The 20,081-nt window shown below is 38.2% G+C and overlaps 1 protein-coding gene across 1 annotated transcript in view; it reads right to left on the bottom strand.

Annotated features, from left to right (window-relative positions):
• The window catches only part of LOC122968412 (astrotactin-2-like), a 287,140-nt gene extending 274,515 nt beyond the window's left edge, over positions 1–12,625 (bottom strand). Inside the window, exon 1 of the mRNA XM_044333604.1 lies at positions 11,974–12,625. Within this exon, the coding sequence (XP_044189539.1) occupies positions 11,974–12,391 (418 nt within the window). The 5' untranslated portion in view covers positions 12,392–12,625. The remainder of the gene's footprint in view (positions 1–11,973) is intronic.
• Positions 12,626–20,081: the final 7,456 nt, after the last annotated feature.

Below are 20,081 nucleotides of genomic sequence, written 5' to 3'. Positions count from 1 at the left end.
GTTCTGTTTTGCAGATGGCAATTTGATGTACCAACCCATGCGCTTGCTCAAAGAATAAATATACATTTCAGAGCAATTTCATTTCCCTTAGGGAAAAGAACGCTTTGTGACATCAAAATCACCCCCCAAAAATCATGTATAAGTGGAAAAAACATAAACACAGAACATAAAACACTGCTAAAACTGGAGAGGGGAATAGACAGGACAAATGAAGCTACAGAATGGAGTAAAGCACTTAACAGTCTATTTTTGGCAGTGCTCTGTTTTCTATTTCACTTTATTCCTTTTAATCCAGAAAGATTGGATTGGTCTTTGTTGTCATTTCTGTTAGTGGCAAGGAGTGAATGCCAAAGAGAAAAAGGACTTTGTAAATAAATTGTTTGTACTGGAGACTGACTGATCCTTTGATTCACACTAAATTAATTCTACTTGAAAATGGCACAAAATCACAAAAAAAAGTTAGCAAATTCCATAAACGGTTAAAAAAATATTACAGCAGCTTTTATGGAGGATTCTATAAGATGTAAGCAGCACTACCATTGGTCAAAAGCTACTTTTCTTGTGTCACACAGAGAGTTGGCACAGAGCAGTGTGCAACCAACTGGCTCAGTCTCAGCAGGTAGGTATGCAGCATTTCCATTACAACTCCTGCAAGATAAGTAGGAACTTGCACACGAGTAAGAGCACTGCCAAGGCAAAAGGAAAATCCACCTGCTCTTGAGCTCACTGATAGCTTTCATATGAGGATGAACTGCAAGCAGAAATTCTAATCTGAGCTCACACTGCCTCGAGGAGCAAACAACGTCCATTCCATACACATAATTGCAAGCCTGCTATCCTCTGCTATGTCTGCTGTCTTTTCTCTGCTCATGTTTATTTGGTTTAGACAGACAAAGATGGACTTAGTACTACACTTTTGTGTTCATTCATGTCATCTGATTAGTCAGAATCCCTACCGTGACCTAAAACTATTTTTCCAACCAGACTATGCTACAGGTCTTAAGCAGAGTAGTTAGCTTACTTACTGTCATATTGTAGGAATGAGTAATACCAAAATGTTATTTTTTTCAACTCCAATGAGTACTAGAATTAATTTGACAAAATTAAAATTAATAGCCATTTATCTTTTTTTAGTTTATTTATGCAATAACAAAACATGACAATTTGATAAATATTCCATTTTCAACCGAACCTAAGCTAAACACATTATGTCAACTGACCAAAATAGCAATGAAGTGAATCCAATGTGTTCATTTGAGTCATTTTTCCCTGCCTGTGTGTGAAATGTACCTGTGTGAAAATGTATAATTTCTGTCCTATATAAATATTTGCAATATTTCTTACTTCCAGTTTTGCTCAAAATACATATTTACGTTCATTAAACATAAAGCAATTCCTTCTTATTGAAAACATTCGATATCAATATGTTTATGTGATGATCGATACTCAAAATGAAAGGGGAGAAAAATATCACATTCTGATTGAAGTAGGAGAGAAAAAATATTCAACTTGCTGAACTTCATCCTTTTGAAGCACAGCCTCCTTTTTTTGCAGTTTCAGTAAAATTCTGTTAAATTCAAATGATTGCAAATTGTTGCCCATTTGTTAATGCATTCAGCAATGTGATGAAAACCTTGATTTATCCTTGTTTTTAAAAGTTGAATTCCATGCTGTGTCTTTATACAATTAACCTTTTTATGGCAAATGCCCTTCTATTTTGCTGTCGTTTATTCATTCAGGGATCTGTAGGCAAATTTGAACTTTGTAAAATATTCAACATGTCTACATATCATGCTTGGTTTTAAAGATATTCTGTGCAAGTTGATGGATTTCACCCGAACTCCCTGTGCCACTAATGTCTGGCTCACATTATAAAAGGTATTTTACTAAGAGAGCAAATACATTACACAGTTTTTGTCACATGGGGCTTTCTATTATGTGGTGGGGGACACACTAGAGGCGCCCAAGGAGCAAAAAGAGCAACTAAATGGAATTGCCTTTATAAATCAGTGTCACATTATGCATTCAGTGCACACACTAGAAAGCTCCTCTATAGTATACATGTAGAAAATTTATGAATCTTTTGGGAATCAGCTTGTGACATTCTCTCTTGTTAGATACACCAACCAGGCCATTCTTTGATGCTAGTTCAACTTTACAATTCAAGATAAGTTGTTTTGGACATTCAGTATAGCATCCGCATAAAACAAGAAATTTACAATGAAAGTTACAAAGATAACAAGGCAGATGTGCTACATTATATGGTGAGTACTGTGACAAAGCTCAGCAGAAATCCATCAAAGAGGCAGAATATTGCAACCAAATTCTTACAAGCTTATGAAAAGGTTTAGCTTGCTTTTTATTTTTGATCTTAATGTCTAAATGAATGCAGGCTGCCAGTTGCAGTTTACATAGAAAGAGGCATAACAGTACTGTTGATACTCCCATGGCTTGTCACTGAACCTCTGAAAGCTTTCAAAGCCATAGCAGTCTTATGTAAATGCTAATGGTTAAAATGGTTGGTAACAGCAGGCGTAGTCCTAGCTATAGGCGACCCAGGCAACCACTTAGGGCACCATCTAATGCCAATATAACAAGCCAATTTCACCATGCGCCAGAACGAGCTGCAGTTAACATGCTCCCAGCGTCCCTATCAAATGCACTGGTGCCCTTCATGGCACCTGCCAAGACCACTGATACAGTTTTTTGTTTTTTGGGGGGAGGTGGCGGGTGGGGGATGCAGCATTCGTAATAATAATCCCCATAACTACTTAGTCAGTTGTGCATGCAACCTCATGCACTTAGCTGCTCAAAAGGCACACTACATGTTGGCATTGAAGACCAGCTTATCACAATATACTACTACCTCGACAAGAGCAGCAAGAGAAAAACTGTGCTGCATGACATCACAATTCGGTGCAATGCTGATGTGCGATTAAGTTGTCCTCTACAATGGACTGTGAACAACAAGCTAGCTGACCTGAAGACCGAGAAGTTATCCTCCAGTTTTTCTAAGACAAGAATCTCCAATACCATAATACAATCAAGCAGCAAGTCAGCAGATGGTAACAGGCTCTGACCATCCAACCCCACACAACTAAAATCAGCTGGAGACACCAGGCCCTCGTGTTTGACCTGAATGCATTTGTCTTTCAGCAAACAGAGGTGGGTAACAGAAGAAATTCTCTCAAGAGAAGGCAGAGAAAACAGAAACGAGGAAGAGAGAGACAACAAAACCAGAGGTTTACAAGTTCTTCACTGATCCACAATCAAAGCTTTATGCTCCCTTTTTGAAACGGGCCATTCCCTGTTTGAAACTGCAAACCAAACTCTTCAGAAGGAGGAACCTTGCATCCAAACTTTACTTCTGACATTAGAGCTGCAGCTTAAAAAAAAAATTCTGCTTGCCTTCTGCAAAGCTGAACATGCTGTCAAAATGATGGATGAGGTTAAAAGAGGATGTAAGCCTGCTCTTCACAGAAACAGAGAATACCAGCTGAATGACGAGGACTTATCCATTGGCTACAAGACACATGTATTCATTGAGAGCCAGGGTAACCTTCAGCTAGGAGGATTCTTCAGTGATGTGAGGAACTACTTCACAATAGCAGCAGATTACATGGTCTCCAAGTTTCCTTATGGGGATGAACTGCTGCAACATGCAGCATTCTCAGACATGAATAGATGCCAAACAGCCACATTCTTTTCTCTGAGGTATTTCATGGACAGGTTCCCTTGTCTCTTGCCCAAGGAGGTCACAGTGGATGGTGTTGAAGAGGGGTTCCATCTGTTTCAATCCACAAGCTTGGATGATGGTATCCTTTCCAAGAGGGCTGATGATGTTTGGAGAGAACTGGGTTTGATGGCAACAGGAGGAAAACTTTTTGAAAACCTTTCTACCGTCATGTAGGGTGTCCTTGTCATTTTCCACAGTAATGCAGACTGTGAAAGAGACTTCAGGTTGGTGACCAAAAACAAAACCCAGTATTGTGCCAGCCTTAGCACTGACATGCTAAATTCTATTGTGACCAGAAAGGCCATGATGGCTGCCAAAGACTGTGTCTCACATGGAGAGTTTTAGTGACATCTTGCTTAGAAAAGCCAAGTCTGCCACTCATGAGGCCAAGCTACAGAATGCAACTGTAACTAACACCTGTGTGTGTTAGTGTCAAGTAAAACTGACAAACTGAAACCCATGTGTCAGGTGTATATTGGAAGTGGAGTGAAGAGTGAATGTCATTATTTTTTTCAAACTGAGAAAAACCTGTTTCATTGATTGTGCTGCTATTAGTTTGCCCATTTATTTAATTGTTTTATTTATTTATTTGTTAAACCTTTTACTGCCAGACCTAAATGGGTCACTTTATTTTCAGGTGCATGCTCAGTCAGAAATTATATTTTTCAAGGTCATGCTTACAGTCAGAATTTAATTCTTTAAACCTTTCCTGCCAGAGTTTATATTGAGCTACCATTAATGGTTCAGTTTTTATTTTCAGATACACAGTTCGAATTTTGATTTTAATTGTTTGATTTATTTATTCTTTAAACCTTTTACTGCCAGACTTTATATTAAGCTACTGTAAATGAGTCACTTTATTTTCAGGTGCATGCTCAGTCAGAAATTAATTTTTCCCTCAAGGTCATGCTTACAGTCAGAGTTTAATTCATTAAACCTTTTCCAGCCAGAGTTTACATTGAGATATTGTAAATGGTTCAGTTTTTATTTCCAAGTACACAGTCCAAACTTAGATTTTTGACATTAATAAATGAGTTGGCTATCAAAAAATATACTATGTGTTATGTCTGTTTTTGGCTGCACACATGTACATGAGCTGAATTTTTTTTTGGCGTAAGGCAGTACTCCAAGACTTTGTTCAAGGATGGCAGGTCTGCATTTTTCTCAATCAGTTGATTCAGGTAAATTCCTTATAAAAGATTATACGATGACTTCTGTTCTTGTGTGAAGCTTGTGTGGACATGAGGTAAGAATCTGCCTTTAGCTGCTGCCACTTTGAGCTGATCCTGATGCTCAGATTGACCATTACATCGTATCTTATAGAGTTTCATCAGTAATGTAAAAACAGACAACCTAATTTGTTTGATACATCAGTAAACAGGGCTCATATATCATTTTTTTGTATATAGGTATACACTTTACTAGGATCTAGCTGTGTTTTTTATTCATCCTGCTACAGTAAATCCACCAAAAGATCATATTTTTATAGTTAAATCATTTTAAACATACAAGGTAAACAAAAAATTTTTTAAAAAAACAAAACAAACCAGGAGCTATTGAATTTTGGCATACATGCATTTGCCAAATTTTATCTTTGATCCTGTGTGCCAATTAATGAGACAAAATATATGAACAACTGTGCATGTTTTTGCTTTGCATAAATCAGAAGAAAAAAGGCAAGAAAAGCTCAGTGCATTCATTAGGGATATTTAAATAAACTTCTTTGTTCATTCTGTCAGATAACTACAGTGTGCCTCTCAGCAATGGTAATGATCAAATGGTTATCTTGAGATCAAGGCTGTCCACCACTGCCACAAAGTAGGACTAGAGACACTGGTGGTAAAACAGAGCATTACAAAATACAGTTTCTGCAAACGAGAGCAACCAGCACGGGTCATCGACTGCAATTCATTCATCCTTTCCTCACCATCACTTTGTCACCGTTTAGCTAAATGAGCATGATTCTTTACTCTCTGCCTGTCAATTGAGTGTCCCCAATGGGGTGAGGTGACACAATCACAATCACAATCTGTTCTTTGTTTTCTGAAAGCCTGATCCCTGTAAAAGAAAGGCGCATGTTTCTCAGTTGCTGAGAATACAAACACACAGCATTTAATGCATTCACAAAGCTATTTCATGCGGTGTTTCAAGCAAATACCCGTATGCTCATTATGACTGTAGAGGTTTAACCGTAAAAGCATAAAAAATATGTGTAGGTTCAAGACTAAAAGTGTGAATGCACAAAGGCAGAATCGTGCATATGCACTCTCTGTGTCAAAGCAGCAAAGCTGATTTTCACTTCCACAGTCAGCCATAAATAGATGTATAAATGCATGTACAGACAAATGAAAGGAAGAACCTGAATCAATAAGATGAGGAACATAATGAATGCAGATGCTTCCATACAAGACACAAGGGGTCACTGAATGGTTAGATGAGTATGGAAATGTGAATCATATGCTGTGGCCTTCACAGACACCACATCTCAACCCAATAAAACACCTACAATATGGGAGATTTTGGACCAATATGTTAGACAGTGCTCTCCATCGTCATCACCAAAACTAAATGAGGGAAAATGTTTTGGAAGAAGAGTGTTCATCCCTCCAGTACAGTTAGATTTGTACAATCTTTGCCTTTGAAAATATTCTACAGACTTGTGGTGACGCAACACTTCACTAAGACACTTTATGTTGTTTTTTACTTTCATTTGTCACATATCTTGTGTCAAAACGCAAGTTGTGCCTGTGCAAGTGTAAACCATGGAAAACAGTGGTATATCAATGATCATCAAATGTCAAAAGCATCTAGTCTTAAAAAAAGTTGAAAATTGATGGATATAAATGTATTACTGTAGCTGTGTGGACTGACTGGGATATTAAATCCCAGATACAGTTTCTGTCACGTTTAATTCCTTGCCTGTGTGTTGAAGATTGCCTCTGCACCTTATTGGTCAGGACATGAAGCTAGCTCGCGATCTGAAAATTTATACATTTACATGTATACTTTGCCACATGGATAACTGCAATCAGATGCAAAACAAGGGAAAATTGCACTCAGCTGCAAAACTTTATGGGTGTGTTTGTGCTGTAATATCATTAGCACAATATCTTTTGTGAATCGGACCTTGAGACGGGGCAGATAGCAGTTGCAAGTGATGCACAATTCATGGTGCTATCAGCAGCTGCACTCCATTCTTGGTGAATTCGCCGCTCGGTATTTTGTTTCTGTCTTTCATCTTATTTTTCAATTGCACTTAACCATGTCACATTTAGCTTGTGCCTGTGAACTTTGTGCACACTTGGTATGAGGTATAAAAATCTACATTTTCAATGCATATTTTTATAAATGTGTTTGTGTGTTATTTTCATGTTTGCACTATATCTGCTCATTTAATTACATCTACAACCGATGGAGCAGCTAACAAATCACATTGGGAGCAGACACGACTTAAGTTCTTCGCAACAAAATGTAAAACATTAATTATAATAAAAATAGAATAACTGGAAACAAAGTGATATACATACATACACACATTTCTGACTAATAGCAGGCAAGGTGCCAACACACTGTGTGCAAAGATCAAAGCCACATGCTGAGCTTCTTTTTTGTCATAAACCTGCCATTTTGCTGTGTATAAACATGCCAAAAGACATGAGACTGAAAAAACACTGTGGTAGGGCATAACATGTACAAAGTGTGGTTAGGAATAGAATTCAGTAGTAGAGCATTCCTCTTAAAAAGACAGCCTACTCTAGGTCTATTATAGCAGGTCAAATGATGATGAATAGACCATTTGATGGCCTGTGCAAGCTCCACCATGGATCCTATTTTCTGTGGTCTCCATAAAGTTTATATTGGGATGAGCTTGTCTGTAGTATTTCTAACTACACTCCATTCAAAACCATACTAAGGTAAGTGCTATGACAAATTTTTAAAAGTCCTTATGAAAGCTCACGCCAGAGGAAAACTCACACCTCCACATAAGCTCCACATCATGTAATAACTTCCATCTTTCCTGTTGACCTTTGCCCCCTATTCACTGCTTGTCCTGCAGTGCTAAGATCAACCCCTGACATAAAATTGAGATGTAGTGCAGTGTGTACATGTTATGTGCCACAGGGAACAGAGTGCTCTAGTGCAGCCATTCTTTTTTTTTTTTTTTTTCACTTTACCACTGTTGCTTTTAATCTCTCATCTCTACGCAAGCAGGGTTTGCTGTAACTCCTGCTCAGAAAGATACAGCGAGGCAGAGAGGGGAGACGGAAAGAGAGGAAAAGGCTGGTTGACATGCCAGAGTTCGATAAGATGCGCAAAAAAAGAATAAGATGTGGCGGAAAATGAAAAGTGTCAAGATTTAGTTCTATACTAAGGACAGAGAAGATAAAGGACAGGGAAACATTTGAATGTTTTTCGATCCTGCTTTAAATGCCTGAAGGTTTTCAAAAAGGTGAACTAGTAATGAGGTGTTTACAAAGTCAGCCATGTTGTTAAACATATCGATTTCGACCACAAAGTCCCAACACATCACTTAAAATGAGCAAAGAAAATGATCTAGTGTGACAAACCATAGCAGCACAATTCTCTCCCTAGAATTTCTAAGTATGATGCTGTAAACTTGTATTACCAACATATTTTGTACATTATACAGTATAGAAAAAACAAATGCATGAAAATGTGTATCACCACCCTCTTTTTCAAGTGAAATGACGGCACAACAGTAAAGTTTGATGGTGTAGAGCTATTGTTACCCTTCAGGAAAGCCCTGTAGCTGCATAGTTGGAAACTTAATTCCTTAAATGCGGCTTACATATGTAATAGAAAATCTTCTTCAGTATGCCAGAATGCACCCTCACAAAATATAATGCAACATATCAGCAAATCCAATGCACCATTTTACCAAAGGTCTTTTGCCTGTGTGCCTATATAATGAATTGATATATCTCACAGTTTTCTTTATTATCATTAATTTAAGGAAAGGATCAAGAAAACAAAACAGGAAAGGGGGAAGGGGAAAGAGCATAGTACATCCCCTTTGCATTGCCCTTTCTGCTCATCCATTCTCCATGACACTTATGGTAATAAATCAAAGCTGAGCAGGCAGGCCACAGCAGGAAGGAGACTTGCTGTCCTTTTCCCCCCTTCCCTAACCTCTGACGTTGGTTCAAAAAAACAATCGGATGTCTGACAGTATCGAAGAAGCAGATGCTAGACAGTGCTCTTTATGGTTTAGTGGCATTTGGCTAATAAGGTATGCCCCAGCATTTTGAAATCTCTGTGGTGCCATTTTCAATATTGTAAAAGAAAGAAAAGAAAAGTCAGAGAATATTGCTATGAAAGGAGATAAATGCAGCTGCTGTGATGAAGGTGACATAATGTAATGTATGGGTTGCGAAGAAACAGTATAAACTTATTTTTAAACCTGAAAGGTAAATATGCCCTTTACCAAGTAAAGAAAAAAAAGGATGCAGGTGACTGAAGTGTAATGAGATACTAACAATGCTAGGGCAATTAAGGATTCAATATGTTTGTTCTCTGGTTTCTAGATTCAATTTTCAGTTACTAACGACTTTAAATCCTTTTCAATAACTTGTTCACATTATTTGCTGCAATTTTCTGTGCTTTTATTCACATTACATAATTGGAGGCAGTATTTGTTCTGCTGTTAGAGTTGTCTGTTTTGTCACAGGAGCTGATGCTAACAGCTTTATGGAAGCTTCAGAACAACTGGTGGGTGGTTGCCTCAGTCTGATACTGTCTACATGTTATACACTCCCACATAATGCTTAGTGAGTATTGAAGCATAAATAAAAGAATACATAAAAATTGACAAACGCTCATACTTAAGCCCATATACTGTTGTGTGTGTGTGTGTGTGTGTGTGTGTGTGTGTGTGTGTGTGTGTGGTATGTAAGGCATAAGCTTTAGTAGCATCCTGGAGCATCAAAACCCACCATTTTAATAGGAGAGAGAAAATGATAAGGCAGAATATTCATGCAACAAATGCAATTCTGACAATAAAATATGACTCTATAAAATTCTACTTGCTCATTTTGTTTTAGTAAATCAGCAGCACCGTGTATTTTTATGTCAACTACAACATTTCATTTCACAGGCAGAACTCAGCCACAAATACTGTACATTCATCAAGAGGAAAGCTGTCAAGATGATCTAATGTTTTATGGTGTTGAATACTGAATTTGAACTGAAATTCTGTTTAATGCCATAAATTCCAGTCAACCGCATGCTTCCAATTCTCTCAAGGACTTGATAAATCTGCTGTTTACAGTGAAGCAATTTATTTATGTACATACTGTCCTCAATGTAAATCCTGTCTCTCTATTCAGCAAAAAATGTTTCAAAAGCCTTGTTAAAAGCCAATGTAACCGGTGATTTTTTATTACATTGCCCACTGCTGCTTGACCATTTTTCCCCTATTTTCAACAATTTGTTATCTAAACCTCTGCAAAGCACACACTGCACATGGGTGTTTGATTTGTACTACTATTAAAACCTCTTTTTCTCCTCCTCCGTCCACAGCATGCAGTCATGCACTGGAAGGGTAAAGCAGCAAATTTGCTAGCTGGCTGACTGGGAGGACAGAGAGGCCTTTCTCACCAGTCAACGGCTGTCCTTAATGAGAATAGAAAGTGATTTACTAGCTTAATGCTCCAGCCCTCAGCCGGCATGCCTGCCTTTGCTTCAAGCAGCCAGTTTAGTCGGCACTACTTTTCATAGAGAGAATGAAATCGAGACCGGGGAAAGAGAAAAAAAAAGCAAGGCATAGTCTAAAAACTGTAGTAATGAGAGATTTTCATGGATTGTCTCCACTAGGTCCTGCATCTTTGTATTTGCCATGTGACAGGTTTTCTGTCATACTGAGCCAATCCAGTTGCCCTGAACTGATTAGGAGCTGGAAAACATACAGCGTTTTGAAATAACAGCCTTTCAGAGCATCCTGGTAGCCAAATGGTTACTGCGCATGCCACATGACCGTGACGTCCATGGTTCAATTCCAGCCAGAGACCTTTGTTGCATATAATACCCATCTCTCTCTCTCTCTCCCCTTGTTTCTTGTCTGCCTCTTCACTATCCCCTGTCCAATAAAGCCAAAACAATCTAAAGAAATGATGGTCTTTCACTCCATCCTATGTGGGTCATTTTTGCGTTTAACAAACATTACTGTGTAGCACCCAGTAATGTTTGCTGTGTGCCATGCACTTCTATCAATACACAATCATAAAAAAACAGCTGCTTGGCTCACACACCAAAGGTGCAAGTATACAGTAAGAGCATCCATCTTTAACATGGCTCTATGACATAAGTGAAAAATATGGAGGAAGCAAGGTAAGCAAGTTCCCTTCATGCATAGTCTGCTAGTCTGCTTCTCTTACAAAGCAAGTTTTCTGTTTGTTTGTTTTTTTTGGTTGACGGCAGAGACACTTTCCCCCTAATATGTCCTTTATGATTATCCAATCAGTGATGCTATGCCCAAGACTGTTTTAAAGTGAATGGCTTTCACAGAGAACCTCAGATGACCTGTCAAACACCAGTGTTGTGCTGTCCTGATTCACTCACTTATCTTGGCATGTGTGACTAAACACAAAAAAAGGGGGATGTGTTTTCCCTTATTTTTGACAATGATGCAAACTCTAGCAAAGTATTTTTTTTTTAATTCAGTGAAACTTATACCACCGGCAATGCATGTGTGCTATGAATTATGTGCTCAAGTGAGAATAAAATACCAATTTCATGCATATTTGCAGGGCCAAATTGCATTCCTTGATTGGGACACCATACTTAGGTTACGCATGAAATTTAAAATCATAATCATATTTAACCACAAAATAGGAAAGCCAGACAGATATATAGACAGAGTATGAAGGAGAAGGAGAGAGAAGAAAGGAAAGAATGTCACTTAAAAATGAGTGGTACTTTGTTTGTTTTCCATAGGTGAGCGGCAGTTTTTAAGTTAAGCAAGGGAAAATTAAACCCTATATTTAGGATTTACCTGTATTGCTAGACAAGTAAATTAGTTGCCATGGAATCCAAACAACGTAATGGAAACAGGAAAGCTGATTAAACGCTAGGGAGTAGCTACGTGTATGAATGCATGATTTGGGAATGTAGCTCTAAGTGAGGACAGCCTACCAGTGTGCATGGTCCCTATGCGCACAAACGTGCAGTTGACTGGTTACCATCATGGAGGGGAAACACAGTATCACAGCAGTTCTTACCGAGTGTGAAGTACGGGAGAGCTGTGTTGTCAAGATCATCCATTACGGAAATTCGCCCAGGTAGGTCTGTCCTAACGAATAATAGGAGTCGGGATTCCCCCCCTCCTCCTGCTCCTCCTCCTCCTCCGCCAGTTCCTCCTCCAGTTCCTCCTCCACCAGCACCACCTGCTCCAGCAGCACTCCCTCCTCCGATCAAGCTCCCCGAGGCTCCGCCGGTGAAGCTGAACTCGTTCTCCCGTAGTACGGGAAGGGTCGAGACGGTAACGGTTTTAACCTCACACGGCGTCTCAGCGTCGCTTTCTTTGTCCCGCTCTTCGTCCGGGGATGTCGCCCCTCTGTTTGCCCGGACTGTCAGGGTTCGCGTTAATAGGAGCCCCATGAGAAGGACGCGGAGGTGCAGCAGTAATATCCTCGCCATCCCGCTCCTTGTGTGTGGTTCTCTCGCTTTGAGTGGGGCTCATAAGCTGTCCGTTCACTTATAGTACAGTCGCTGCAAAGGAGTCGCGTCCGTCCAGGAGGCGGCAGCACAGGTGTATTGAGAATGACATCTTTCGGCTCCTCACACATCCATCTGTGCTCACACTGTGCGGGACAACAAATCACTTAAACATGTAGCCTAAAAAGCACGTGTGTTGTTAAAGATAAAAAGTGATGTGACGTCTGTGTGTTGGCTTTTCTGTCTTTATTTATTTGTCAAAGAAGCCCTCCTGATTGGTTTATTGTTACAGAAAGTGTATTCTGAAAGAGTGAGAGAAACGTTCAGTGTCTTCAATCACATTACTAAAGACTTGCCAATCACTTTTGGGGCTTTTTTTTGTTTTGTTTTACAATAGAATCATTGCATTAATGTAGAACTTTATATAAACAAACATAAGTAAGTAAATAAATACATTTGTGTATGTAGCCACAACATTTACATAAGCTTCAGTTTTTTCCAAGCAACTCCTGAAACAGTAGTTTATGAGGTTCGTAGTTCAACTGACAATAAGGTCCATTTAGTAGCTGTTGTGGAGCTTTTGATCATATCACATGATCTTCATCAGCAGTTTCCAATTGTCATGGGATTGTAGGTTTTCATATTTTCATTTTATCTCACTCCTCTCATTCTTGACCATGGAAACAGCAGATGACAAAGCAATCTTTTTATATTTATATGTATTCATATATTTAATATTTAAAAATCTATAGAATATGTTTTCATGAAAGTAATATTTTATTTATTTAAGCCAGTTTGAGTCAGTAAGTTTAACAGACAGCCTAAGGCCCTGCCTATAATTCATCAATAAAACACAAAGTTTGACACCCAGTTTTGTGTGTTAAACCTGTGTGTTTAACATTGTATGAAACTGGTGGATTTTTTTTAAATAATAATCAACACTACAAAGAAATTAGAAACATAAGCATTACAGGTGATTGCCACCCTAATTTTATGAATGAGTCTCAACAAATTATTTTTATTCATTCATACACCTACTGTCAACTTATTCATTATTAAAAAGATCCTTTTCCAGCTCTTGCAAATATAAAAGTTAAATTTAGTCTACTAGTGCAACTGAATGTGTAGTTTCACCTGACAGATCCCAGTTCATACTTAAGTACAGTACTAGTGGAATACATCACCTCAGGTCAACACACCAGAAATGAAAGTGAGCAAATTTATATAGCACCTTTCAGGACAAAACAAGTTATTTTACAAAGAAATACAATTACAAACAATGGGAATTTAATAACATAAATCAGTTACACAGATAAGGTTTAAAAACATATTACACAACAAAGAGCTAATTAAAACTTTCTGTACAAATAGTTTGCAATTAACATTTTAAAAAGTCAAAAGCAATTGACAACCTTATGTAGGGAAACTGTTGCGAAACCTTAGTGCTACAGACGCCTTGATCCAAGACCTCAGAGTCAAGCTGGTGATGTTGATGCAATGCTATGCAACTATTTAAATTTCATTACTGTACTTCAAATTATCTTATCTTTCTCATTTTGGAGGTTAACCAACAAACAGCAAACAGTGACTTTGAAAAACAGTCGTCAATTTAACTTGAAAAAAAGGCTCTTTTTTAATCAAATATTTGTTACTTTACTGTTAGTCTTTGCAAGATTTGCCAGAAGCTTTAACACTACTATGAACAAATTATTCTTTTTGTTGTTTTTTCAGCTATGAGCAGCTCCATCATTTCCTTTATTTATTGCATTGTGGAAAAAGAGTGTTCATCAACACACAAAAACAATCATACAAACTTTGTATGCATGCCGACATCTTTCATCACTGGTGTGAGCATACTGCTTCCTCCAAACATGCTTAAAATTATTAGGGACACAATGCCAGCCTCTGTCTCCGTCACTCTCCATGGTGCTGAAATATTCAAACACACTGTGTGTTTTTCTCCATGGTGCTGAAACATTCAGTTGCATGGTCTGTCCCAGCCAGTACCCACCCTTGCAGAGTACTTGAGGTGTGCATTTATATGTACAAAGGCACACATGTCAAATCTAAACAAGGCTAGGCAAGCCCACGTTCCCCAAATACAAGTAAATCATGCTGTATTCATGTATGTGGAGACTCTGCAGTCATTTACCTGAGTGTGTCTGACTGTTGAGCAGTCGGCTGAACATGCCTGCTGTTTCCCACTGAACACAGCTGAGCCACAGAGAGTAGAAAAGACTGCATACTTAAAGCCTGATAGCTGGCTCTCTATAAGCTAATGTCTGCCCAAAAACTTGCACTTGCCTTCTTTTTTTAATATAAAGTTGCTTATAAGTCACCCAATCTTGTATCAAACTCACTAAAGTGATCCATTGGGTTGCTTTAAATTGTTTGTTAATTGATCATAAATGGTCGTTCCAGGTCGCCTAGTCAGCCAGACAATAAGGCACATTTATTCTCCAAAGTTCGACCCGCTAAAAAAGGCAACCAGCCAAATTATTGTGAATACGACCAAAAGCTTTCATGTTACAGTAATTATTTCTAATGTACCAAAAGTGCAATAAATATTATATGTGACTTTTAGTGATTTTTGAAAGAGCAACTATGAATAACAAAACCTAATAATAACAAATAATGTTTCTTCTAAATACATTAAGTGGTCAGTGGATCCCAAAGCTGAAGTAATGGAACCCTGTGTTCTCTGTTTGGGAAGGCAAGAGCAAATAAACAGGACAAGTTATTCATATATAAACACTATAAAAAATTTTGGCAGAACATCAAGTGAAGTGTTTTTCTGTCTGATTTTAATTCCATATTATTGTTGGTTTGTTGTATTGCAGTTCCTACTTATTTGTGTAAAATGAAACAAGATATAAATAAAAAAGCATCTGAGCTCGAACAACTAAGCCAAAATGTCAGAGTGTGGAGACCCCATTAACAAATTATGTCCCAGTGTGTCTTTTAAATCCACCACACAATTGCAATTACCAAAGATATGTCACACAAGTCAGCACTTTACTTGCACATTGTGCTAGTGTGAGTGAAAGTCTCTCTCAATCTCTCACTGTCTCTCTCCATGGTGCTGAAAAATTCAAACCCAAGATGTTTTCAGTCTCAGTTTCCTACCTAGTCTACTACATTCACTTTTGACCTTTTTTTAAGAGTTGCTCATCAAGCAATGCATTTTAACTTAAAGTATACATTGGCCTTTTCACATTCTGTTTAAACTATGCAAGCAGTGAACATTGCACCCTTATTATTTGGGCAGTGAATACCATAATCTGTAGGCTACACATTAAAAAACCCACTAGGTTAATAAAAGATGCTACCGAGCACTCCTGCACTGTGACAGCTGACCCAGCTACGCAAACTGTCATGAGTCACCAACTTTGCTTCTGATAATGCTGAGAGGGAAAGACGTGCTTCCTTGATTCCACCTTCCTCTCATCTTTACCTTGCATCTTTTCCTTTCCTCTTAAGTGGGAGGAACTAAGACACAGGAAAAAGATGGAAGCAAGGTAAACAAAGAGAAAATTGAGACAAATGAGGTGAACCCCATGTGTATTTGCTTGCAAGCTCAGTCTCTCTCCATGGTGCTGAAACATTCAAACCCAGTCTTTGTCTGTGTTTCTGTTTAAATCAACTTCAATTTAAAAAGGCACACATTCAAATTCAAATGTGGTATTTTCTTCTTTCATTTATCACAATCTATTTTTTGTGCAACACACACTACTGTTGTCATTTCTTTGTGACTACTACAAATGCACTCGGGTAATCATGTGGTTTTCTCTAGCCACTAGAATCACCATCATATGGTTTCTTTTTGAGGATACAATTTAATGATCTATTGATTTCCATTTTCAACCTTAAGTAACCTTATTGCTTCCTTATATAAGAGACATTAATAATTTTGTAACATCAATTGAACACATTCCAAAATTTGATGACAGAGATTAAATAGAGGGACCAACTTACATAACCCATTTTTCACAGATATTACTTCTTTCCAGCCATATGGACTCTTACCTGCTGCACCCTTAAATTAAATGCACAATTGAGGCTCCTAACATTAAACATGGTGACAGTCAGCCACCCCATTTCCTACTCATCAAAATGACTAATCTTGAAATCAGAGTCATTTTATCATTTTGTGTTTTCAGTCTTTGATTCCCAAAAGGTAAACCCAAAAGCTATCTTATTTATCTCTGTGCTGAGTTAGGTCCTCAAATCATTGTTTAAAGTCTTTGGTCAGTGTGTTTAATCCATACTTCGAAGAGCTAACATCACAGTGAATCCCTCCAAGTCACTGCCACATCCAACACCTCTACAGTAATTTGCATTTGGCAATTTATCCCTTTGCCTTCTGTGTTAATTTGACATTTTAGTCAGTCTGTCATAATGATTTCCTGATAGAATAGTTGACTACAAAGATTAGCCTAAAGGGCAAATCTGACGAGCTTTGCTGTCCTCCTAGTGAAAGTGCTGACACTATGGAGAGATCTAGTGTGGGCCGACGGAGCATACGCTGTATTTTTGCAGACATGACCTCTTTTGCTGATAGATTTCATTGAACACGGTCTGTCTTTAATGGGCAAACAGTAACAAGACATCAGATAGGATTGATTGATGTTGGTGTGTTCAGTGAGGTGACGGAGAGCTGCAAGTAGCAACTTAAACAAGGGCAAGGAAAGGAAGACTGCATTTTTATTAGCTGATGGAGAGCTTTTAAACAGTATGTGGTTGGTTATATGAGATTTATTGCTCAGGAAATTGCTTCGACCTGAATTATATGGCAGCTTCTGACTCTCTCAAAATTGAATTTGATAGACAACAAGCTAACGTCCACTGCACCTAGACAGAGATGGTTAAACAGATTTCTGTGGCATAATGAGGAAAGGACCTGATCTTTCCCCCCCTGCTTCCTTCAGCAGGACAGGTAGAGTGTTGTTTGATGTCAGCAAATGATTGAAAATTCTGTCTTCTGCTCTCTCCTTCAAGTTTGAGTGTTACAAGTGTTAATGCAAGACTTGGGAACATGGCTATGTACCAAACCCTAGCCTAAAAAGTTCTAGCTTGATGGTCTAAATCCCCAGAAAAGAGAAGCAAATTTGGATTGAGAAAGAAAATGAGTATTGCTCTCAACTCCTTCATCCATTATTAAAAAAAAAAAAAATCAATAAGATCCAAATCTTTAAGTGGACTTGTACAAAAGCCAGCTGTAGAAGACTGTGGATATACAGATTAGTATGTAACAGTGTGTAACCTAGCAGGTGTGAACTGCAAACAAGCAGCCTAATGAACTATGCATTTATTGCACACTCACCACGGTTTTTTTTTCCAGTGGCTAATATACATACAGGTCAGAAAGCTACAACGGGATTGAGATTCCAATGGTACCACAGGGGTAACACAAATGTTGTGAGTGTGAAAAATTTCATTCTAATGTGGGCAGTCAGCTTGTGCTTTGCAGACTGAGTTTGTGATGGAATTTCATATGAATATGAGAAGCTATTATGACTGTACCCAACCTTTGTTTTTGTTTTTTTGCTTGTTTGTTTTGTTTTCTTGCAATTGTAATATAGAAGCTTGTGATCTGTCCATGCAAACTTCACATGCTACCCCAAAAGTCTTTGAAACATGTTTAAAACATTTTTTGTACAATTTTACTGTTATGAAATCATGAAACAAAAAAACTTGTGTTAGTTTTAGCTTGTTCTTCATGCAGTGATTTTAGTAGAAACAGTCCTGAGAGCAGTGCTGTACTGGCAGTGTTTTCCTGTGTTATCTTTTTTAATTGATTAGTTTAAGTTATCTGGAGAGTGCCCCAGTTCTGTAGGTGTAAACAAAGAGCTCCTCAATTAGAAACTAGGTTACACCTGGAGGACAAACACACAACCACACACACATGCACACGCGCACGCACACACACGCACACACACAGCACAAATAAGCATATACCAAACACCATCTGACAAATTGTTTTCATAGGTGCTGAGCATACATTCCAACAAATGTGCACAGCAGTTTACTGATAAGTCATTTTAGTTCAAAGTACAGAAACTTCAAATCTGTTCCCCTAATTTGTCGAATGATGTAACACATATGGAGGTTGGACCTTGACAAGTTTCATGGTTCCTCAAAATGGCTTACACCAGCACTGGTACATTTTATATAATCAAGACAGATAAATGTGTTGGGATGTAATTATCAGAGTTTCAGTTAAATTTTTGTGGATTTCTCTTACTGAGTGAACATCTCAGGAACATTTAGGTGAATTTCTTATAGGAGCATCGATATTTTGTTCACCAGAAAGCACTTGTTTTTGTTCTTGTCCTCCATAGAGGACATGAGAATTTACCATGTATTTTGTAATAACACAGGAGACAGCTCACTGACTGAGGCAGAAAAGAAAAATGACAGAAAATCAGTAGGGGAGACTCAAGCATGAATTTACTTTGACGAGTTGACGAGGACCCAAAAGCTCTTTGGAGGCAAGTTTTGTGACATGAAAAAAGAAAGCTGAAAACACTCTTAGATCAGAGAAACTCAGATTAAAATTTAGAACAGTTTTCAGCTCTCTTTGGTCAAAAAAAAAAAAAATACAAAAACCCACCAAAATCATAAAAAACAGTAACGGATTAAAAGATTTCAAATTGATAAATAATTTCTAAGGGTCACTGTATAAATGTAATGTTTTCCTGAACACAGTCCAATTATCTTCCACACACACACACACACAAAAATAAAAAATAAAAATATATATGCACTTGGTTGATGTAAAAAAATGTGGTAATTTTTATTAATAATTGAGAAGTTAACTAAAAGTCCATGAATAAGTTTAAGCATGTAACATAATGGGTGAGGGTGGTTTATGGAACCAGGCATTTAAATAGACAGTTCTGTTATGTGAAAAAGTATTTAGTTCACACTTCTTGAGTTTCTGCTTGACCTGCTGATGAAACTGCCAACATTCTCTCTGTGAAGACAGCAGGAGACCAGTCCCAGACTGTATCCACTGGTATCTTATGCCTGCTGCAGTGGAACCATGGAGCTGATTCATGTCCCTGCTCCACTGAAGCCATGGACTGTTGTCATTCAGGGCCATGTCCCATCTCATGACAGTCCTGTTGCTCTGTAACAGACTCCGAGTGTTAGAAAATCTACCTCTGGATGACCCCACCCCCTGCTCATATCCTCGTCCATCATTCCCATTGAGAGCTGCCACATAAGCTGTCACCCCGGTTTACCGTCCATATCCTGGCCCACTGACTCACCCATCCGGTAGTCCTGTTCGTGACGGACAGGGTAGTCAAGCAAGGTCAGAAGTATGGCCTCAGTCTCATTACTCTGGCCTTGCTCTTTGCCATTACTTTTAGCTTTCCCTCCTCCATTCCCCCCAATCAATCTGTCACCAGCATTAAGAGTAGTGCAATATATTCCTCACCCCCAGGCATGTTTTATTACAGCATTTAAGCCGCTACACTTGGACTCTACTGCAGAAAGTTGCTCTGAGAGTTCAGAGATAATTTAATTTTCTGCTTGGACACTGTCAATCAGAGAGTTATTTTTTTTAATCAAACAGCTCGTTCAATATGTGTTTATTGACTGAATGATTATAATTGCAAAACAAAAAAGTGAACGCAGGGCAGTAGAAATTAAAGTCTGTTAAACA

This window comes from Thunnus albacares, chromosome 18 (assembly GCF_914725855.1).
Source record: "Thunnus albacares chromosome 18, fThuAlb1.1, whole genome shotgun sequence".
Lineage (NCBI taxonomy): Eukaryota > Metazoa > Chordata > Actinopteri > Scombriformes > Scombridae > Thunnus > Thunnus albacares.
This window is presented reverse-complemented; position numbering and strand designations above follow the sequence as displayed.